This window comes from Panicum hallii, chromosome 5 (assembly GCF_002211085.1).
Source record: "Panicum hallii strain FIL2 chromosome 5, PHallii_v3.1, whole genome shotgun sequence".
Classification (NCBI taxonomy): Eukaryota; Viridiplantae; Streptophyta; class Magnoliopsida; order Poales; family Poaceae; genus Panicum; species Panicum hallii.
In genome coordinates, this window is record NC_038046.1 from 13,916,767 (window position 1) to 13,939,936 (window position 23,170).

A 23,170-nucleotide genomic window follows, 5' to 3' on the forward strand; every position below is an offset into this window, starting at 1 on the left:
AGGCTTCAAACTATTCAAACCACTATCAAAGATATATGCAAATATGCTGACATATTGAAGAAGATGCTTAAGGAGAAAAATATATGCGCAGTTACCTAATCGAATCTATTTTTTCTGAACAGTGCAGATCTTTTGAAAGCTCGAATACTTGTAATAATTCAAATTGAGAAAAATTTTGAATACGGTATTCTATTTTATTGCCAATATTAACATATCTTTTGAAATCATGAATATTTGTTTGTTCGGAAGGAATGCTTTTATAGGAATCAGAACGTTGAAAATTCCATTTTTATTCCTCTGTTACCAAGGAAGCCTAATTCCATTGTTATTTCCATGAACTGTCAAAATTTGTGTTCACTAGATTTTTTTGAAAATATGTGCGTGCCGCATGAGCCTCTCTCCTCAGGTACATCTTTACGATAAATAAATATTATTATTTATTTTATTTTCTATAAATAAAAAACTTGTTTATTGGGTGTTTTGAAAAACACGTGCTTGTGGCACATGCGTCTCCACTAGTCTGAGGAAAAAAAATGAAAAATCTATTTTTTCCATGATCTGTGGATCACGACTGCACATTTGCATGCCGCAAAGTCACGCTCTAGTTGGAGGAAAGGCGGGTGAAGCTGGTGTTGAACAAAGATCACTAATCCGTCGCCTTCAGGGGAAAAAAAAGAAATATATCCGTTGCTTGTAGAAAAATTGAATTCCCTTGCAAAAAGATGGCATACGCATTAAATCTTTTCTTTGTGAGGACATCATCATTCATCTTTTAACCACACTTTTTTTTAGGTAAACACAACTAAATGTGGCTATACAATTACATATCTAGAGTGGTTTGTATTCGGTAGAATAGCCGAGTTCAGTAAGAGGTGTACATGAATTGGCGGTGGTAGGAATCGGAGGCTGCGTGTATGAGCCTCGTAGCAGGCCCGTTGCAATTGCCCTGTACAAAGCCTCTGAAGGATGCAAGCCGTCCCATGATCCATACTTTTCTGGATTACGACACAAACTGTATTTTCCTCGTCCACATCTTGCACTTGCGCCCACACCGTGGGGATGCCCTCCGCCACAGCAAGCCACCAGGGGATGCTCAATTCCTGAACCGCAGTCATGGCAATGGTAAACCAGGGCATTAGCAACAAGTTCTTGTGAAGGTAACATGTTGCTTTTACCTTCCCTGTTTCTGCAGGAGATCCTATGAATTTCTTAGTTGCTTAATTCGATCCACATTTCTTTTTTGACCAGAGTTATTGCTACTTTCGTTAAGTCACTTTCGCTTCCTACCATGAAAGGTTGGAGCATGAATAGACAAACAACCTACCATCGGTGGACTTGTTATCAGTGTGCCATGTTGTGAGGTGGGCATGTCTAATTGTTTTCTCTCCGTGACAGGATGAAAATAGATTAATTCAATCGATTTCCGTGTCATTGTCCTTTAAAATCTTTCCTACCAAAATTGTAGCAGAAAACAAAAGGCATAGGTATACAGACTCACCATATTGTTGCGGGGAAACGAAAACCTCCATGGCGGCTCCGTAGTAGTCAGCATAGATGATGGTCACGCCAGGATGGAGCTCGCGCAACCTCTCCAGCTCCTCGATCAGAAGTCTGTTGTGGTAGCGTGCGAACTCGTTCAACCACCCAATGCAACCTGTCTCCGCCTCGTAATCTTCTTTGCTATCGCTCCGGAATACGAACATGTAGTTGGGGATGCACCCAATAGGCAGATTTCCAGGAACCACCAGAGTCTTGGCTCCTAGCCCAATCAGCTCCTGAAAACTCGATGCGAATTTGGGTTTAATTTCTATCCGTGCAAGATGCCAGCGAAAACGACGGGCGCAGCAAAACTGGGTACTCACGGTGATTGTCGAGGAGATTTTGGCAATAACGATCGGTGCGAAAGCGATGACAACGTCTAAGGGCATTCTTTCGAGAAGAGGTAGGTTGTAGTCGTTGCCTCCGATTTCTCCAACCAGGAAGAGGGACTGGTTCATCACGTCCGAGCAACCTGCAATGAACGAACATGGCTCAGGCTTCTGAATACTAGGAGTAGCACTTAATGATAACTAGTCTGCTTGTTGTGATCAGATCACCGAGATTTTCTTAAGCGCAGGTCAACATCGTCAGTACTGCCACGCCGTATTATTCTATAGCAGCTTGCCGGTGATGCTCACGGCACGACAATGAACTTCACCGTTGACTTCTCATCCCATTAAAGCCGGAGTTTATCGTACTAGTACTAGTAAATACTCCCGGTGATTTTTGCAGCACAGCTTTGGTTGGATCGTCTCATGAGCAGAAGGAAGGCCAAATCTGAGAGGTGAAAGCAGGTAGCATACGCACCGGCGATGCCGTCGGGGCAGAGGAGGCCGATCATGTCCCGGAACCACTTCATCTCCATGTCGAGGTGCACCACGTTGCTCATGTTGAAACCCCTGTCCCGGAAGAACTCCGGGGCGAGCGCGGTGGCGCCGCCCACCGCGAAGTTGGCCCCGCGCGCGAAGTCCTCGGCGCGCCGACCGCTCAGGTAGGGCCGCACGAACGGGAGGCCCAGCGCGTCCGCTGCAGGGTTTTGTTCGACTCTCGGAATCAGCTAGCTGCTCGTCGTGAGCTGTTCAGTGGATACCTAGAGGGGGGAGCATTTATTGTGGCTGGCCTACCGAGGAAGTCGAGGACGATGCGGCCGTCGCTGAAGCGGCCGGTGGCGCGGTCGAAGAAGGTCTCGCCGTAGGGGAGCCGGAGCACGGGGTCGGAGTCGTTGGGGTACACGAAGCGGCGGTTGCCCGTGTCCGCTAGCGAGTCCCCGAAGCTGAACACGCGCGCGTAGCACGCGGGCGCCGGCGCCGGCGCCGCCCCAGCTAGCGCGGCCGCCGCCGCCGCCACCACCATCGGAAACAACAGCCGTGCTCTTCCCCCGCCGGAAGGAGAGGAACCCATGGCCTTGCCCTCCTTTGGACTAGTCTTCGGTCTCTCCCGGCGCTGCTGGAGACGGGCGCGGGAAGAAAGAATCGGAACAAGCCTGATAACGCCTCTTCCTCTTGTCGCGCTTAAACGTCGGGATGGCCAATTAACCGAGGGGAAAGGCCAACTAGTGTTTTGTGGGCCCGTCATAACCTGGGGCCCGCGACCACTTGAGCCGGATCCATTTGGCCGTCCGCCAGTGGTCGGGAGGCTGTCAGACAGTGGCACTGGAGGGCACTACTGCTGACGCGGCAGCGTAACAAGTGGCCGGTCGGTCCGTGCTCCTTTCGAGATGCTACGTCGGTCGGTCGGTCGGTCCACAGACATACTCCGTCGGAGCGAACACTTCTCCAACTCTTTCAAGACTCGTGTGGGCGTTGTTATTATTTCCTTCTCCATGAATCGAGGAGTAGGTGTGCGATCCTAATCTGATTTTGATTTGGCGTGGTCCCTTTTATATATGCGCTGGCTAGTCATTCGCAAATCAGGAAGGACTGACGCCTAGAAGTTATTATCTTGAGCCAAGCCTGTCGTTGTAACGTAATCCTTGGTTCGAGAGTCCATTTCTATATTTTTTGCTATTATAATAAGTTGTACCGCATTGGTGTCTAAAACATCACTTATTTGCGGATGCCATCTACCGAATATATATTTTCTCCGAATTAAGGTACATGTTGCTTATAACGTCGATACGATACAAAGCTGTACAACTTAAACACTCACAACGCACGCACACTCAGCCCTATAAACACACGTACACGTACGCAAATCATATCTCTATGGATATCTTCAAAGACTGAGCCGGCAAATCCTCGAGATTGATAAAGTTATCGCAGGCGCCTCCCTCTCCACGGAAATGTCACCTACCACAGCACGGTTAAATTCTAAAAAATTCGCTCCCACGAGAAGTCAAACCCAGGAGCTGAGGTACTATCAAAACTTTGACCCTTTGTTTCTAGTGAATATGACACTGACAGGACGCAAAGCAAAAACTTGGATAAAAGCCACCGGAGGGTTAGAGTTATCCTATTTGTTTCAATAGTTGTCAAGCCCTTCTTTCTCAAAATCCTGACACCTCACCCAACCCAAGCACTTCCTCCGTTCTTCAACTCCATCTTCCCAAACCTCACCTGTAACTAGGGGTGACAACAGATGACGGTCCTAATACTCTCTTCACAGTCCAATTTAATCTTTATTTATATATTTTTAGCTTAAAATTTATAAAATTAAAGCCGGTCCTTTTAGAATCCGATCCTTAGATTATCTAGACTAAAACTTAATATTCTTTGCCACCCCTACCCCTACCTGTAACATCAAAAGAAAAAAAAAAGTGAATTGCTTTACCATGTAGCTGGTCGCTTGCATCTCCCGCCAGCCATAACGGCGCCAAGCGAGCACGAAATGCACGGGGCCACGAGCGAGGTGAAACTTTTGCTAGACTCCGATGATCGTCTCCGTGTATAATGGTTACAGAAGACAGCCAAAGTATTCAGAACACTAGCTTCAAAGTAGCTTGCAGGGAAGCATGGATGCAGAAAAAAAAAAGATGCAGCATCTTGTGGGTCTACTAATGGGCTAGCTAACATATTTAGCCCCCATCAAGCAAAGCTAAAGCTGGATAAGTAGTTAGGTACCTACAGGCTACAGGGAGCGGTTTATGAACAACGGGTCCTCCCATGTCCTAGCACAGCTTATTTGATGTTGGCCGAAGCAGTATTGGTTGGCCGTGTTTAACGTTTAAGTCTCACCGTGGGATACCTTCGAGATGGTAGATTGTAGATGGGATGTTGCTGAGATCACGAACTCGAAGATACAAGGAATACAAACTTTAGACAGGTTCGGACCGAAGTATGTGTAATACCCTACGTCCTGTGTGGTGGTTTGTATTGCTTTAGATGATCTAATATTTGGAGGGGTCCCTGCCCGCCCTTACATAGTCTGGTGGGATTGGGTTACATGAAAGTCCTATCCTGATGGTAGCTTGGGAGTCTTATCTGAGTACTACTCAATTAGTTTCCTTCTATTCCAACTAGTCCTACTCTTGTACGAGTAATTACAATTGGTGTAGGATGTGGGCCATACCATGCCTTATCCTAGAATATGTACGCCGTGTGCGCAGTCCCGTGGCTCTGGGTCCGACGAGCTCCCAAGCTCTTCGTAGTCGAGTATTGCAAGCTTCCGAATACTTCTAAAGGCGTCTTCGAGTTCTTCCGAACTTCATCACGAAGGTGTCTCCCGAGTACTTCTTTGGTTGTATCGAGGCTATGAGGTGCTCAAGCTCCAAATAGTTTTCAAGTCTTCTTTTATATAGGGTGCGATTGAACTCGCACTCCATTGGAGTAGCCCCCGAGTCTTAGGTTGAATCGAAGAATCATGCTGAGGATCAAATTAGTCTTAAATTTTCTTTTCTTACCTTCCAAAAATTTAAAAATAAGCTATCGATGACACGTGTCCCACAACCCCCGAGCCTTGAATCTAAATCCCAAAGGTTCGGAAAAAATATTCAAGAATCGTGGCATGGGTTATGAAAAAATTAAGGCTTTGTATTGATGGTTTAAATAGGTAAATTGGTTCTGAAATTCGAAAACCCTTTTTTTTCAGGATGGCATTCCTGAAAAAAATGGTTAAGCAAATAACTTCACCAAATAATCCCTAAATTGCCGCTCAAAACAAACCTTAAGCCAAGAAAAACTCTTCGCGTTCCGCACAGTAAAACCAGATAAAATCGGGCCCGCCGCTAGTTATTTAGCAGCGCGGTAACTTAGGGTTTTCACTCACCCTTTTTACTGCAGTAGTCTTTCATCTTCCTCTGTCCTGCAGCCGCCGCCGCTTCTAGAATTAGATCTAGGTTATCCCCAGCTCCTTCCCTATGCGGAAAGTAGTCGATAAGAGGCCCTGCTTCCCCAGAGCGTGTCTCCGCCACCTCCAATCCTCAGCCCCCAAGCATATGCGAGTGAAAAAACTCGTGACATCAAGAATGGTGAGCAAGAAAGGCGCCTCAACAGGAAAGGGAAAGACTCCAAGCCCGCTGCCACCGCTGAGGACGGGTGGAGAACAAGTAAGTGCTCCGAAGCCGATCTGAAAGCACTTGTAGATGAAGGACTGCTTCAATCCTAAGAGATCATCCAGTGGCGCGCCACCACTAGGGATAGGAGGCCGTATGAAGAGGTTCAGATAGTGCTATCCCAGCACTTTACTCCAAGCCTGCCGCCACCGCTGGGACGGGTGGAGAACAAGTAAGTGCTTCGAAGCCAATCTAAAAGTACTTGTAGATGAAGGACTGCTTCAGCCCCAAGAGATCATCCAGTGGCGCGCCGCCACTGGGGATAGGAGGCCGTATGAAGAGGTTGATGAGATAGTGCTATTCCAGCACTTTGTCACGCTCGGGTTAGCGTTACCGACTTCTGATTTCTTCCGCGGTTCTCCTTTTTCACTATTGCATCCAACTTCACCACCTGAATCCCAATTCAATCCTCCACATAGCCATCTTTGTACATTTCTGTGAAGCCTTCTTAGGGATAGAACCCTATTTCAACTTGTTTTGTCATCTTTTTCATCTGAGAGCTCAACCTAGTGCTAACAAGATAGAAGTAGTTGGAGGAGCTGGCCTCCAACTTAGGCAAGGCCTAGAGAAAAAAAATACATCCCATACAAGTTTTCGTCAAGCCTGTCTGGCTGGAAAGAATGCTGGTTCTACATTGGGAACCACGCGCCTTCACTCCCAGAGAGAACCGCTGGAGTCCCGAAGATAACTGCAGGATGGACGAAGAGAGCCCCCGAGCAGAGCCAAGTCAACGAGCTGCTTACCAAGATCAAGGAGCTCAGGGATGAGAGAGTCACCAGAGCTTCGGTGGTGTATTCTTGGATAGGGAGACGAATTCAACCGCTGCAACAGCGCACTCGCTTTGGCTTCGAGTACATGGGTCTCAAAGATCCATCTCGGTTCTCTGCAGAGCAAATTCATCAAGCTGAAGCTATGAGGTGAGTAAGCCGGGTACTCCTTGATGCCAAGACGGTGCCCTATATGCCATCAAAGTTGTTCACTATCAAAAATCATCCCAAACAGGCAGGGGTAAGTAGTCGTGTCTTTCTATCGAGTACTTCTCAGTCCCTGATGTTGACGCGTACTGACAATAACTTGAACCTGTTACAGGATGATGTAAATGTGTATAGGAGCATACCTCTGATGCCGGACATCGATCGCCCAAGCCACTTGATGCCTTCCACCCATCCTCTTGCCATCGCAGCATCAAGCGAGGAAAAGGAGGGTGATGAAACTGATGATGACCGCACTCTGGCTGAGGTGAAAGGGCAAATCCATGAAGACCTCCTAGGAAGGCACAAGGTCTCCTGGTGGTGATCTTTTGCCGAGTCACCCAAAGAAGCCGCAGGTTACTACCCGGAAGCGCAGAGCAAGCGCTTCGCCGGGTGGTAATGATGAAGAAACACCCAGGTAAGAGCTTTTCCTAAACTTGCGAGTACTTTTGCTCAATTTGCAGTTGCTGAGTGTTGTTGACATCTCCCTTTTTCTTGACTCTGCTCTGGTAGCTCCTCAATCCCCAAGCAGTCAAAACGAATGGTTGAGGATACAGTCGGGGATGATACTGTGAGGGAGCAGAGTGTACCCTCCGTCACAGTGGACCTGTCGTCAGGTTCCTTTGGGGCCGCGCTGGGGCAATCACCGCCCGCGTTTGGCCTGAGTTCAATGGTGACCATTGTGGTTGCCCCACCAAGGCAGACACCGCCCTCGGCTGGTACAACGGTGTTGGCGAGTACCCTGGGTGCAGCTCCATCACCTAGGGTACTTAGAAGGAAAGTATTATCAGTGAAGAAATCCACTCTGTGAGTATCCGAGTACTTTTTCCTTGTGAATTTTAGGTTCGTTGTTGTAGATGATAACTCTGATAGTTGTTCTTTGTGTGTAGGCCATCCACTGCTCTAGGCTTGGAGCAACGTGGCGATGCCACGGGACTTCCAGCCCCCAGGCCAGAGAAAATGTTAGATGCTACCGCGACTGACACGGTGCCGGCAACCGTGCCGCTTGAGAACTCGGTGTCTGCTAATGCCGAAGCTGACAGGATCGGAGCGGGAGACCAGCCAGGCGTCAAGGAAGAGCCTGTGGTTAGGGATGTAAACCCGGAGATGCCTGCAGGTGAGCACATTGAAACGCCTCCATCCATAGATAATAATGTACTCGTCATATGTCTGATTTCAAGGTGTACTGGTTCAGATAACCCGCAGCAGCAGTCTGCCGCTGAAGATCAAGACGCTACGGGTCCCTCTTCAGGTGGTATTCTGGTGACTCCTCCCAAGTGGCAACATGCCATCCTAACTGAACTCATTGATGCTCCAATACTGTCGTTGGCGACCTTGATGGAGTTCCAGACTACTTTCAAAGAATTATACAAGTTTTCCACGGTAAGTGATATGTACTGATTAAATCTGACTTTGTTGACTAGTAGATGAGTTATCCGACTGCTTTTTTCCCTATCATGCAGACCTTAGTCAATCGATCCAGGATCAAGTCAGACAAGCTTAGACCAATGGAAGATGGAGCTTGCCAATTGCAGGAGAAAGACCGCCGAATTGGAGAGGAAATCATGAAAAATATTGAGCTTCAGAATGAACTCAATACTTTGAAACAGGAGCGTACCCGGGAGGTGTGGCTCTCCAAGAAGGACATTGAAAATCTGACAAACAAGAACAAGGCTATGGCCAAGACTCACCGAGGTTACAATCTGCTGATTGCTTTTGCCTTGCATTGTTTTATCCACTTGCTTGTATCTGAACTCGTGCGAGTTCTTTCTTTTGTCGATTATCCACAGAACTCAATAATATAATAAAATATAAAGAAGATCTGGTGACTGACGTGGAGAATCTGTTGTGCCATACAATAGATGATGCAGAGAAGTTGATTAAAGTGCCCCAAGATGCATATATGCAACTTGCAGAGTGTATGACTCAGATCAGGGACATGGCCGCTGAGAAGGAGCTGAAAGATAAGGAACTTGAAGAGCTCAAGGGTGCGACGCAAATAGTCGTAGACATGGTGGATCCTCCAGAAGAGAGGGTAATCAACGAGAGGATGCTGCTAGAGCAACTCCGTGAAGCCCCACAAAAGATTTCTTGATACATCTCGGAGACCACCAAAATTTATGTAGCGCGCATCCTTGGGCTCGTAAAGTCCTACTGGCCTAAGGCCAATTTGAACCCACTGGTTGATGGTATGTCTGCTGATTGCTCTAAGGAGAAATTCTCAGAGTATATTGAAGAAGTAAAACCAGTGGCTGAGATTGATTGAAAGCTTAGAGCACGAGTGAACATGATGTGTAATCACTGAACCACCTGTCCATCTATGTAAACATGTATATATATTTTATTTTTTGTTGCCTGTTGATGTGTTCGGTGTGCTTACTCGTAGAGTAACACAAAAAATCATAGGACTTAAATAAATAATACGAGATGCCCAATGCAGAACTACTCGGAAGGTCACGCTTCTGGAGGTAGTCGACGACTTGGTGTCCAGCATAAAGTCCCATACATGGAGAATAAGCGAATTAGGATTTATTCGCATCGTGTGGTACGCTGGATTGCTTTTGTAGGCATGGGAGCCTCTTCGACTTCTCGCAGTGAATCATGCCGTTGGTTCATACAAACCGTTAAGCTAGTACTTGAAGTAGTCGGAGTCGATCACAGGTAGTCTTTGCGCCTCGGCCCGTAGTACTAGTTGGTAACTAGTAAACAGAGTGTTACTGGAGGTACGGGAGTGAGGCTCCTTCAGTAACATAGAGTACTAATCGGAAACTAGTAAACGCAGCGTCACTGGAAGTATGGGAGCGATGACCCTTTAGTAACATAGAGTACTAGTCGGGAACTAGTAAATGCAGCGCTACTGGAGGTACGGGAGCGAGGCCCCTTCAGTAACATAGAGTACTAGTCGGGAACTAGTAAACACATCGTTACTATAAGTATAGGAGCGAGGCCCCTTCAGTAACATAGAATACTGGTCGGAAAACTATTAAACATAGGGTTACTGAAAGTATGGGAGCGAGACTCCTTCAGTAACATAGAGTACTTGTTGAGAACTAGTAAACACAGCGTTAATAGAAGTATAGGAGCGAGACCCCTTCAGTAACATAGAGTACTAGTCGGGAACTAGTAAACGCAGCGTTACTGGAAGTGTGGGAGCAATGCCTCTTCAGTAACAGAGAATACTAGTCGGGAACTAGTAAACGTAGCATTACTGGAAATATAAGAGTAACATAAAGTACCAGTCAGAAACTAGTAAATGCAACGTTACTAGAAAATAATCACGTAGATGAACACCTCCAACGTTGAGTTCTTAGCGGGTTGCTCCTCTTCTCTGTTAGAGGGATTGAGGGGCCCGCCTTTCTGGAACGGGAGCTCATCGGAGTTGATGTCGTAGAGAGGTAAGCTAGTGTCGAATAGCTCGAGGAGTTTCGTGGCCTTCCGATGCATGAGTCCGCCCGATTGAGTTGATGCGATCGTTGGGCCTTGGCGGCCGTTTAATTAGGGCCTTGAGGAGTTATCGAAGAGGGGAGCCTCCCGTTGTACGGTGGCTTCTCCTTTCCCGAGTTGTAGTAGGTAATCCAAGTCCTCCTCCAATTCGGAGAAGGGCTTAGTGCACGTGGCTTTGGACCGAATCAAATTCGGTTTGGGAGGTGGTAGCTCGTCGAGTGCACCGATGAAGTCATCAAGGTCACAATCAAAGATCGCCGTGGACGCTTCCAACTCTTTAGAATTGGAGCGCTGGAGAACTCGCAGCCTCGAACGAGACTTCCGGTGGAGCCGGACGTGATCTTCTTGCCCACGCTTCAGTTTACCGTTGTTGAGAACCGGTGCTCCGTTGAGCACGGTGGCCGATGAGCCGGAGCAGGATCCTGCGGCGAGGAGGCAGATCAAGACGCGCGGACACCGGCCCCGCGCAGCCCCGGAGCGTCCGTGCGCGCCACGCGGCGTGCGACGGGAGGGGCGGGTTCTCGGACGAGCGCGAACGGCGTGCCGCCGCGGGCACGAAGGATGGCACTTATGGCACGCCGCGCGCACAGCCTTGCTAGCTGCCCGCGGCTGCCGCTGCGGAAGTCGAAGGAGACCCGCAGGAGACCTACTAGAAGCTTTTAAGCTTTTGAGGTAATCGTTTCTTGGACTACTGGGTTCCTCGATACTCTTTAGTTTTATCATATCGAATTTTTAGGTATTAATTTTAGAAATATTAAATACTGACTAATTATAAAATCCATTGCATAAATGAAGGCTAATTTACGAGATGAATCAATTAAATCTAATTAGTTCATGATTTGATAATATTATGGTAAAGTAAATATATACTAATGATGAATTAATTAAGTTTACTAGATTCGCCTCGTGAATTAATCTCTATTTATACAATTAGTTTTACAGTTAGCTTATGTTTAATCTTCCTAATTGGCATCAAATGTCCGATATCCAATGTGATCTGGACTAAAAATTAGTCCATAGCTTCAAACAACTCTGAGTATTCAACATAGCAATCATCTCAATTTTCAATCCGTAATAACTCAAGGTGGTGGAGGTTGGAACTTTTGTACGGATATCTTTTTCGGAGATGCTTCTTTTTAAAAAACTCACAACAATCTCTAAACAACCGGTGACTATTTTTGTCCACCATTTATTCTCAATGGTACGAATTCTCATCTAACGAATGCCTTTTGTCCAAAGTTCATTTCTTCTACTACCTTTTGTTCTTCTTCAACTTCTCTACCTGCTAAACGGTATTGAAATATATACTGACCGGCTAACTTTTTCATTATCTATAGTTCTTTCCGACTATTTCTTCTCCTTTCCTGTCTTCATAGCTCCACATAACGTCTTTTGTTTTCTCCCGTCCTGCCACACGAGTCGTCTTAGGCACCCCCATCCCTCACCAGCAAGTTATTTTCTTGCTCTCCTGCCAGCAGCATTGCCCACGACGGGTTTACAACGTGAAGATGACATTATCGTATTCACCCTCGGGTTCGACCAATCTACTTAAAATTAAACTCCTTTTAGAGGGTGTTTAGAGGGAGAGAAGATGAAGATGTGGCTGCACAACTTCTCACCGAGCAGCGTGGCTGTTTCAGATATTGTGGAGCTTTGAGCCTTCTTCTTTTTATTTTCCTTTTGTGCTGTTGTGTTACGCTCTCGTCGTGTTAAATGGGCAACCCCCATTCTTGTACTAAACTTTATTTGCATTCAAGAAAAGCAGAGTGATACTCCTTTTTAAAAAAGAAAAGTGTTAATATAAACAATGTTTAATTTTATTATTAGTTCATCCAAACATGAATGCTCTAAGGTGAGTTAAACTTTACCCGAGATATAAAAAATTTTTAGTAAAAATATTAGCTTTCCGCAATCAACCCCCTGGGGATAACGGAATAACTACCCTCCAAGGAGGGCACCACATTCCCTGACAAGATAAGGTAAAAAACTTGAGCATTTATCGGACAAAAAGACACATACTGTGGTAAGGCCATGATCCGCAGGCGAAGGGATCACTCGTTCTTCTATTGGGGACGGGTGCACGAACGACAACTCCAAACGTCAGACATCCACCGCCTATACTTACCGTTTAGGTGGCACCAGCAAGATCCAGCTAAGGTAAGGAACTTCGTGTCGCGGCTGCTCCACTCCGCTGCGGTCTTTTGAATTGAACTTCGTTGCCTCCCCGCGCGCGAAACGAATGAGCGCCAAAGCATAAACAAATACAGGGGTAATCTTTCGAAAAAGGAGCTTTTTCTTTCTAAAAAGTAAAAAAAAAGTACCCACAAAAATGGCCCGAAGGGGCCCTTTTCAGAATAGCGTCGCGTCAGTCACCGTCGCAGGATGAACCCGCTTGGAATCCGCCCAGTGGTGTCTTCCGCCTAGCAAGCAGCTCCTGCTAAAGCAATTGCAGCAGCTCTGGCACCTATTGATTTAGCTCCTTCTAACATGTCGAGCCGCGACATGACATTGTTTCACGCTTTTCCTTCGCTACTAGAAATTTCTAGTCTAGTCTAGTTCTAGTTTCTAGTATAGTTGGTACTTGTTGTTGCACCAGGAGGTGTAAGGTGCGATTTGGATCACACGGACTAAAGTTTTAATCTTGTCACGTCGGATGTTTGGATACAATTATAAATATTAAATGTAGGCTAATTATAAAATTAATTGCATAAGTGGAGACTAATTCATGATATGAATTCATTAAGCCCAATTAAAACATGATTTGATAATATTGTGCTACAGTAAATATATGCTAATCATGGGCTAATCAACATCAATAGGTTCAATAGGTTCATCTCGATAATTAGCCGTAATTTATGCGATTAATTTTACAATTAATCTTTATTTAGTCCATCTAATCGGTGTCTAAAGAGAGAACTAAAGGATCAAATAGGATGCTAAAGTTTATCGCTCTACCAACCTTAGGAGGAGCTTAGTCTCATTATCACTCATTTTTCTTCTCTGGCATCGTTTTCACACAACGAACTGAACGATTTTGAAATTCTGTGTCTTGTGTGAACACTGAGAAAATTATCACAGATGTAGTACAACTGACCGGCTCCCCGTACGGCGTACGCGTCTTCACAAGGGAGGTGCTCCGGTAGGGTTAGTAGAGTCGGCCGAGGAATTCTCCCTCGCCCAAACATGAAACCCCAAATCCCACCTATGCCGCGCTCAAAACGCCCGCCGCCCGGCTTTTTCAACGAGTCCGGGCCCCCGCGGCGGCGGACGGACGCGGACGCTCCGTCTTCCGGGGGCAGCGCGGGAGGTTTTCCGGTAGGGTTAGAGTCGGGAGCCGGCGGAGAAATTCCCCTCCGCCCAAACTTGAAACCGCAAAACCCACCGATGCCGCGCCCAAAGCGCCCGCCGCCTGGCTTTTCTGTTCAGTCCAGGCACAAACGGCGGCGGACGGCGGCGGATGCGGACGCTCCGTCTTCCGGTGGCGGCGCGGAAGGAGCAGGCCGCTGCTGCGATCTCAGCCGCGCGTTCGGGCGCTGCCGCGCGCTCCTGGACGACCTGCTGCGGCACGACGACGGGTGGGTATTCGAGGCCCCCGTGGACGCGCGCACCCTCGGCCTCCGCGACTACTACACCGTCATCGCCGACCCCATGGACCTCGGCACCGTGCTCCGCCGCCTCGAGCGCCGCCGCTACGCCGACCCGTCCGCGTTCGCCGCCGACGTCCGCCTGACGTTCGGCAACGCCATGTCCTACAACAACCAGGGCGACCCCGTGTACGAGAGCGCCGCCGAGCTCTCCGGGATATTCGAGGACGGTTGGGCCTCCATCCAAGCAGAGCTCCCGCCCCCGCTGCCAACGGACGCCGAGCGCAAGGTGAACTTCAACGACGATCTGAAGGGGCTGCCGGTGGCCGCGCAGCGGACCGTGGTCGGGGTCCTGAAGGACCGGGGTGCGTGCCTGCTGGAGAAGAAGGGGAAAGTGGAGGTCGATCTGGGCAAGGTGGATGCCGCGACACTGGATGAGCTCGGCCGACTGGTAGCAAAGCATCGTGCCGCTGACACTGACGTGGATGCCCGGAGCCCCCGATCCAGGTAATGTTCGTGGCTATGCTGGTCTAGTTTACTCTTTAATTACGTGCTTTAGCATCTCTGTGGGCACATGGAGACTATGAATTGCGTTAATGCTTCTGCAATCTTAGCAAATTCCCCCAAAATGCAGTCTTTTCTCAATGCCAGTCTACGATGATGGCATTGTCTGTGATGTACTTCCAGGGTACAATGTTGCATGAATGATTGGTGAGATTTCGATGATGTAGCTATATGAAAGATTATCCTCCATTCTGAAGAATTTTGATTTACATAGGTAGTTGAGAGACTTGGGAATTTTAGAACTGCAACTGTGTTGATCTAAATACAATGCTGTCTAGTATTTGATCGATTGAATTCTGGTTGATGGGCGGTGATTAGCTGCTGTCCTTCTAAATTACTTGGACACGAGCTGGGAAATTTTAGGTTGTGTGGATCCAGACAACCCTCACTACGGTTGAGTTGGGATTGTAGCATATTATCCATTGTACTGCTTAGGAAAAATGGATTGCCTGTTTTATATGTCCCTCAAACCATGCTTATGTGTTGTCTGAGCTATGGAACAGAAAATCCTTTGCTGTATGCAGTTTTCTTTAATGTGTTTTGTTGGATGCAACTGGCTCCAAACAAGCCATAGATGATAAAAGTGACTGCGCAGGAGTCAACACTTATTTAGAGGTACATTGCAGAATATGATGACCTGAGTGTTCTTAATGTCACCCAAAGCACTTGTGCTGTTATGATGCATTCTTTTTGTTCACTATCCTAGTCATGCTTCTATGAATATACACAGGATGAACTTTGAACATCCTCCTAAAGGGTGTGAAAAATGAGTTTGCTCAGGCTAGATAGTGCTGTGCCTTATATCTTATGAAAACTCTTATTGAAGTTTTTATTTTTCTTTCCCTATTCTCTTCTTGTACGTGGGAAAAGGGACTCCAGTTCCTTTCCAAGTTAGCTGGTCTATCAATTCACGGTGTTTTATGTTTTGCTTTTCTGTATTATCTGATCCCTAAAATGTATTTGTCGGTTGCTGTTTAAAGAAACTGTAATCAGGGCCCACCAAATTGAGCAACATATGTAATTGTTTTCTTTTTTCCAAGAATGCATAGCATGTCACCAATTTCTATTTTTTTGAGAAATTGAAGATACATGCGTAGGATCTAGTTTCCTTTGCCAAATGTTCTGTCAGAGTTTATGCTAATGCTACCATATGTTTTCTGAGCCTTTTATTCCAAAGTTGCATTGGTGTAGCAGTGTCCTTCTTGCACATTATATGATGCTTCATCGTTTCTCCAATTCTCCTAGACTCCTAGTTAGTTACACTATGTAGCCAAGGACACTATTTGTACTATCTGTTACGTACTTATTACATGACTAAGGCACCAATCGGTCTCCTGTCTCAGATTTAGTTTCCATAGACATTCTCGAGAAATGCACTTTGTTCTGTCTCAGTGTTTATGTGTACAAACTAGTTGTGACAGTAAGTAATAAGAATGTTTAAGCGGCATGCTTTCACTTTGGTTTTGTGAATTAAATCAACTTTAAATTTGTTGTTTTATAGCAGAGCATATTTTCTCTTCTCCTGAGCTTTTAACCATGCACATATAATAGATGGATCATGGCAGCAAATAGATAGCTTTCATGGAATCAAGCTGATGCCTCATGCAATGAATAATTAATTAGTTATTGGTTGCTGCAACATGTAGTAGATTCAGGAGTGTTAAGCAAATTATATGATACGTCTTGGTCCTTTTGGGAATAATTGGTCCAATAAAGGTGTTCTATGGATGAAATCTGGAGTGTAGTCGTTGCAATTCTTATACCATTTAAGTTTCTGGAGCGAAGAAATGCAAGATAGTTACATTTGTAGGGAGTGCTTAATGTATTAGTGATATCTCATCAATTACTAGGCTTTTATTTATTCTAACTCTCATATTTTCTGCTCAGAACTTGTGACATTGTGTTAAATGCTTCCTGACTTGAGTAAACGGAGCAGATGCTAATATGGACGTCATACGTACAGCCAAAGTTAGGGCATATAATGCATTGGAGTATATGAGGCACACCCGTTTTAAAGAGCATCAAAATTTATATCTTCTATTCTTCTCCTTGAGTTGCTCAAACTCGTTGGATCATTATATCTGCGTACTGACCTGAGAGAGCTGACCTGGTTAATCTAGTTAAATTGGTTTTTAATGTTCGAATTGGATTTTTGTTGAGTTGATTAAAAGAGTGTAGTGAATAAGAAACACAACTTTATGGTCTTCAAAATATTTAGGGCATATGCTGGCATCAAAAGATTTTGGTTTAGCTTTATCGTAAAATGTAATATTTATCCTCTTCGATTGCAGGATCCATGAGCGCCGCCAATCTGAAGAACCAACCCCCAAAAGGTGATGCACGGTTTTACCTGAGTAGCATATTGTATTGATTTAGCTGCTTCCATTATAGCATTGGTCATGCCTTAGTCCCAAATTCTGGTGGGTTGGACTCCACTTCAAGGCACCTTGTCATAGTTATTACAGATCATGCATTTTGGGGGTTTTCATTGCATAACCCTGTGGTAAAAATGTTGCCTTTTGTATTGATGGAGGTGCCTTGCTAGATGCTGTATGTGCAAAATTGAGTGTTCTGATCCTAAAATACTTTGGGGGTCAAGCGGAGGAATGGAAGGGAAAATCAAAGGTTTGTGATGTTTGTGAAGTAGATCTTGTTTTTATGTGTAATTTTTTCTCGTGTATGAGGTATTTGTATTTTGTCCATTGTGGTCTATAGACTGGTAGTTAGTAGTGTGGAAAGTAATTTACTCTTTCAAAATGTAGGTTGTTTTGGCAAATCTAGATACATAGATTTTGCTATGTACCTAGATAAATATTATGTCTAAATATATAGCAAAAATTATGCATCTAGATTTGCCAAAATGATATACATTTTGGAACGGAGGGAGTAGTATACATCTGAGACCAAAGGATGTGCCACTGAACTGTGAGTCTTGGCCCAGTGATAGCTAGCTTTTTTTGATATGGATAATTTTGCCTCAGCAGTGCTATAACAGAAGCTGATGTTTATCCATAGGAAACGTCAACACTCGCCATTCAGTGAGCGGGTTGTATTGAGCTTTTGTCAACTAGCACAACTTGTTAAACTTGCATCTAGTTGCATGTTAGCAACTTATTGCTGCTAACTTGACCAGCTAAAAAAAGAGTAAGACGGTAATGCTGTCGATTATGTGGCATTTTCGCATTGACATCCACAGAAGAAATTGGAACCCGTAGAGTCAACCTCAAGTTTTTGTGTTAAAAGAACTCCATTTGAAGTGAAACTTTGAAATACAAACTATTGAAATGAAGAGGCATTATCATCACTGCCGCCGTTTTGCGTGGCTGGCGCGGAAAGAGGCTACGTAAAATTCACGATGGGCGACGGACGGCTCTACGGCGGCAGATCGGCGGTGACACGCCCTTCGAGCATGTCCACAACCGTTACCATGCTGGGCCTCAGCTCCCGCTGGTGCTGGACGCAGCAGAGCGCCACCTTCAGCACCGCCTCCACCTCCCGCTCGTCCACGGGCGCCATGGCCGCGTCCACCACGTCCTTGAGCTCGCCTCGCGCCATCTTCTCCCGTACGACGCGCGCCAAGAAGTCCGGCGTCTCGGACGAGTCCCTGCTGGCCTGGTAGCCCCTGCGCCCGCCGACGAGCTCGAGGACCGTCATGCCGTAGCTGTACACGTCGGACTTGGTGGACAGCGAGCTGAACCATATCTCCGGCGCCATGTACCCGGGCGTTCCCCTCCCGCAGGTGTCGACGCTGGTCAGGTCCTGGGCGATGGACATGGAGATGCCGAAGTCCGACACGTGCGCCAGGAAGCTGCCGTCGAGGAGGATGTTGGCCGGCTTGATGTCGAGGTGCAGGATCTGCCGGCGGCACTCGTGGTGGAGGTACGCGAGCGCCCTGGCGACGTCGACGGCGATGCGGCGCCGCGTCGGCCACGGCAGGAGGCGCCGCCGCTCCTCGCCGTTGAACAGCCACCAGTCCAGCGACCCGTTCTCGAAGAACGGGTAGACCAGGTACTGGCCGTGGGTGTCGCCCGGCCTCCCTTGCAGCAGGCAGTACCCCAGGAGGCGCACCAGGCTGCGCTGGTGCACGTTCGCCACGATGGAGATCTCCCTCAGGAAGTCTTCCTCGCCGACGGGCTTGTAGCTGGTGATCCGCTTGACGGCGACCGCCGTGCCGTCGTCGAGGAGGCCCCGGAAGACTTCGGCGGAGCCGCCGCGCCCCACCATGGTCCCGAAGTCCCCGGTCACGGCCCGGATCTCGTCGTACGAGAACTTTCGCGGCAGGTCGTCGATGTGGAACGTGGTCTGCCGCACGGGAGCAGTACAGGCTGCTTCCGGTTTCTTCACCTTCGCAAGTGGCGCCTCCGGATCAGCAGCCGGAACTTTGCCATGAACACGGAGGCGCCGGAGACAAGCCTGCACCAGTTTACAAATCTTCCAGATGCAGTACACGAAGAGCGCCACGAGGTTGCAGGCGCGCATGACAGTTACGGGAGCTCCTCTCTTGCCCTTCACACTGGGAGCTGCCGCGACGATCACTACAGCAAGGACGCCAAGAAACACACCGCAAATGATCCTCTCCGCCTGATCGGACGAGGTGCCAATGTATAAGCAAGCAAGGACAGCGTAGGACACTGACTGCACAGCGATCTGTGCACCGAAGCCACTAACAATACCAGGAAAGATCAGAACGAATACGGTGAGCAGAGTCACTACATGTAAAATGACCTTCACTATCTTCCACAGCACAGAGGCACAGGCGCAGCAGCATCCTTGAGGAGGAGCTGAGGCAGAGTCATCCGGACCTGACATGGCTGGACATTCGCAAAAGGAAAATGGAAGAAAGATTGGGCGCTGCAACGACGGGAATGGCAGAGCTCTTAAGCTGCTGGCCTCTGGTTTGAGAAGAACGTCAACTGTGCTGACATAGACGGGAGAGCAGTGGTTCTCATCTTTAAACTAGATGTCTACTGCTGCTTCTGCTTTTATTAGGCTTCAATCTGACCAGGTAGCCTCAACTAGTCGACACATGTTGCAAACGATTGGCTGGAAAGACGAATGGAGCTTCATTTCCCACCGTGTGAGCTGAAGGGGTCAAAGGAGCAATCTGCTTTAGCTCAAGCTGAGGTCAAAAGAAAGCACCCTTCGTTCAAAAAAAGAAAGAAAGAAAGAAAACACGCCCAAGAGAGCGATCTCTAATGTTTAGTAGCGCGCAAGATAATACGTAAATATCCTTTTTCTTTTGCAAATAAAGTGAAAAAAGCAGAATAAAAATTCTAGAGGGTTCTCTCTCTCTCTTAGTATGTACAGGAACATTTAGAATTATCTCTTTTAAAACTCCAAAAGAAAATAATTTAGCTTTTTTATATATTTTAGCGTACTATGTAGAGGTTTATTTATACGGTAAGTGGGTTCACTACCCCTCGACATTATTATTAATGAAAGGTTACTATATTTATTCTCTTCCAAAATATAACCGGTATTATTCTTTCATGGTAGGCAACGTGCCCATCCATAAGAAGGCATATGTCGTGACTTTGTCAATTTTAAAATCTTCCAGTTCAATCTTTCGGACGTGCTGATTAGGGTAGAGTTGCGTGCACATGTATTATAGAGATGGGAACTAAAGCTAGCTAATATAACAATTAGCAAAACATCAATAGCTTATGATATTGTGAGATAATTGTCAAAATCTCGCCGCAGCTTATGAAAATTCAATATTTTCTAAAACGTAGTTCGACTATTATCTAAAGCCTCACTACAAGTTGTAGGAATATTAACAAGATATAGGGGTCTTGTTAGTAGTCTCCTCATTGTAATTATACCATGGTCATCTATTTCTCTCTTTATATATCACATATAAAAATGCAAGTGGGTATCTAACAGTATATTCTGTGCCAGCTGATTAATTATGATGCCATATCATTCTAATCTATTTCCCCTACTAAATTAATTAGGTGGAATGACAGTTCAGTTTATTTTAGCAAGTTTTTCTTGTCAACCCAATAACCTAAAATAGGTAGAACTGGCATCCTATCTGCACGGGAATTATTCTACTTTTGTTGTATGATACTAAGTCCATCAACATAGATTAACAAATATAATCTATATGTGCATTGTCCATTGTCCATACACATATAAGGACTCCGTCACAAGTGACGTCTCACAAGATACTCTAATTGGGGTTCTTTTTCTTTAGGAGCCATTCATTCGTTTACCCTGCCGGGACAAAACAAGCAGCTGAGCGAGCAAGGGAGTGGATTGCGTCCCATTCGAAAATGATGTGCTACCATCCGATCCGATTGATAATGCCACTTCGATTGCTTGTGTAGGACCTGGTCTTTGGTGCATTTCAGCCAATTGGATGAGTTTTCTTTTGTGCTACTCCACTCTGACGCTTCCGCCAAGACCTGGTCCAGTGCTGAGCCATGAAAATGCTCTGTATTGGTTTGCTGAAACACAGGGGTCATGTTGCCATCAACCATAACACGCTCTCGTTGAAAGTTAGGAGCAAGAGGGAACGATATTATGAGGTAAGTATGAGGAGAAAACGTCAAATTAGTGCAAATTCATTTTCACTAGGTCCAAGAGTTTTCGAAAATTGCAAATAATTATTTTTCTCTAGAGACATGTTAAATAGTAAATCCCTCTTTATTTTTTGATATATATGCCGCTCCATAGGAAGGAGTGCCACATATGCACGACTGGAGAAAAGTAAGAAAGGGGCATTCCATCATTGTATTCGTGTGTATGTATGTAAATGAGAACTATGCTAGGAGATACTAGCTAACGGGAATATATATTTTGGAGTACTCCTCGTATGCAGACGTCCATATACACGCACACAATCTTACTACTGAAAGAATAGCGTCAGTTAAATCCTAAAATAAATCCAGAAAAATACGAACACCCGTGCTAAGTCGGGGACTCGAACCCGCAAGTTTCACCATAAAAAGGCTTACCAGTTGACCTACGCCAATTCATGTTCAATCAAGTCCAAATGCGGTACTCAATCACCGAAAATAAAACTGGAACTGATGGCTGTGTTCCCACGAATGTGCTACTCAAATACAGAAAATTAAGTCGAACAAGGGACAGAAATGTAGTCCTTATTAGATTTTCTTTCAACTGTGTTATGGTTTTTGTCAATATGTGCAATGAACAAAGGACACATCTACTATCTGTGTGAAGAAGTCGAGGCGTTCCTGGTATACTAGCAGATAAAGAATGAAAAATGAGACGAAACATATTGCTAGGGACCCCTAGCACCGTGAAGACCGAAGACAACGCTCGCACAGTACTTTTGCTACAGCACCGGAAAAACAATTATTTCCCTGCGCCATTTTATTGCAGGCTAATATTGCCTACGATGTAACCTTCTGTTCCCCTATGTAGTAATGCAGACAATCATGTTCCATTATCATCTTAAAAAGAGTAAAATGCATTGGCGATCTTTAAACTTGCATAAGTGTGTCGCTTAAATCCGTCAACTCCGAAAGCGCATTCCTGGATCCATAAACTGTTGTGTCATTTAGGTTCGTCAAGTCTGGAATGCATTTCTATATCTACAAATTTTTTAAATTGTTCATCGTAGATCCATACATATCCACATCCACGTATACAGGTAACAGTGATATGGCAAGCTGACTGTACGTTTCCAACACTGCCAATATGGATTATGATGGGAATGGACCTCTAGTTTTCTTCTCCACCATACCATCTCCCTCCTCTTTCTCTTGATCGGCGACTCGCTTGTCGATCCCGCCACTTGTTGGGGCCACCTAAAGCCGCCGCTCGGGGTGCCTCCAGCTGTGGTGGCTGGGGCCACGTCAGCGATGACACTGGTGTGTGCCATGTCCGGTCATCCGAGGATGCACTATGGAGGTGGTATGCGGGTCAGAGAGTGGCACGGATGGCACGACAGTTCGTCCGGGGTTGGATCAGAGAGATCGAGAGAAGAGGGAGATAAATAAGCATGCCACGTCAGCATTACGTGCATACGAAGATACATATGGATATGAGGTGAACAATTAAAAAAGTTTGTGGATCTAGAAATGCACTTTCAAAGTTGACGTATCTAAGTTTGTGGATCCAAAAACCAAAAATGCACTTTCGAAGTTGACGGATCTAATGACACACCCTTACAAGTTTAGGGACCGCCGGTGCATTTTACTCTCTTGAAAATATAGGATCCCTAAAAATATAGATAACAACCTATGATGGACTGGGATGCAAAACCTCCAATTCAAGTACATAACAAGTGTTCAAGTTCTAGCTCCTAAAATATTTGTACGAAACCACTATATAATGACAACCTTGAAGATAAACATCATTAGCTTTTGTGAAAAGAGGGAGGGAACACCATATAAAACCATCGGCCACGGCAACGATTAGGTGGCATTGAGCAATCAGTCATCTCAATGTCAAACTTTTCAAACACATTCTTCCAAGTGGCGTGTATGTTTTAGTTTGAAAATTGTTTAAGAGGACGTAAACTACTGGATTTTGTGTCTTACGTTTGTGCGAAGATTTATCCTTTATGATGGTCAGCATTTGAAAAACTCAAACGGTTATCAAAATGT

The 23,170-nt window shown here is 46.0% G+C and overlaps 3 protein-coding genes across 3 annotated transcripts; 1 reads left to right on the forward strand and 2 right to left on the reverse strand.

Annotated features, from left to right (window-relative positions):
* Window positions 1-711: 711 nt before the first annotated feature.
* LOC112895920 (GDSL esterase/lipase At1g28600-like) lies at window positions 712-3,042 on the reverse strand. Its single transcript, XM_025963923.1, has 5 exons — window positions 2,664-3,042; window positions 2,347-2,565; window positions 1,863-2,011; window positions 1,499-1,775; window positions 712-1,100 (listed from the first exon to the last, which is right to left on the reverse strand). The coding sequence occupies exons 1-5, from the start codon at window positions 2,938-2,940 to the stop codon at window positions 829-831; spliced, it is 1,194 nt and encodes a 397-aa protein (XP_025819708.1). The 5' UTR covers window positions 2,941-3,042; the 3' UTR covers window positions 712-828.
* A 10,495-nt stretch (window positions 3,043-13,537) lies between these two features.
* LOC112895769 (transcription factor GTE3, chloroplastic-like) lies at window positions 13,538-17,303 on the forward strand. Its single transcript, XM_025963759.1, has 2 exons — window positions 13,538-14,534; window positions 16,883-17,303. The coding sequence occupies exons 1-2, from the start codon at window positions 13,627-13,629 to the stop codon at window positions 16,926-16,928; spliced, it is 954 nt and encodes a 317-aa protein (XP_025819544.1). The 5' UTR covers window positions 13,538-13,626; the 3' UTR covers window positions 16,929-17,303.
* Window positions 17,304-17,819: 516 nt separating this feature from the next.
* Window positions 17,820-19,821, reverse strand: LOC112895768 (probable receptor-like protein kinase At5g20050). Its single transcript, XM_025963758.1, has one exon. The coding sequence runs from the start codon at window positions 19,398-19,400 to the stop codon at window positions 17,964-17,966; it is 1,437 nt and encodes a 478-aa protein (XP_025819543.1). The 5' UTR covers window positions 19,401-19,821; the 3' UTR covers window positions 17,820-17,963.
* Between the last annotated feature and the right edge of the window lie 3,349 nt (window positions 19,822-23,170).

Coding starts and splice junctions, on each gene's coding strand:
- LOC112895769 (XM_025963759.1), top strand. CDS start 13,627: ATGAAACCCCAAATCCCACCTATGCCGCGCTCAAAACGCCCGCCGCCC. Junction 14,535..16,882: donor GCCCGGAGCCCCCGATCCAG/GTAATGTTCGTG, acceptor CTTCGATTGCAG/GATCCATGAGCGCCGCCAAT.
- LOC112895768 (XM_025963758.1), bottom strand. CDS start 19,400: ATGTCAGGTCCGGATGACTCTGCCTCAGCTCCTCCTCAAGGATGCTGC.
- LOC112895920 (XM_025963923.1), bottom strand. CDS start 2,940: ATGGGTTCCTCTCCTTCCGGCGGGGGAAGAGCACGGCTGTTGTTTCCG. Junction 2,566..2,663: donor CATCGTCCTCGACTTCCTCG/GTAGGCCAGCCA, acceptor AAAACCCTGCAG/CGGACGCGCTGGGCCTCCCG. Junction 1,101..1,498: donor CGTTTCCCCGCAACAATATG/GTGAGTCTGTAT, acceptor ACTGCGGTTCAG/GAATTGAGCATCCCCTGGTG.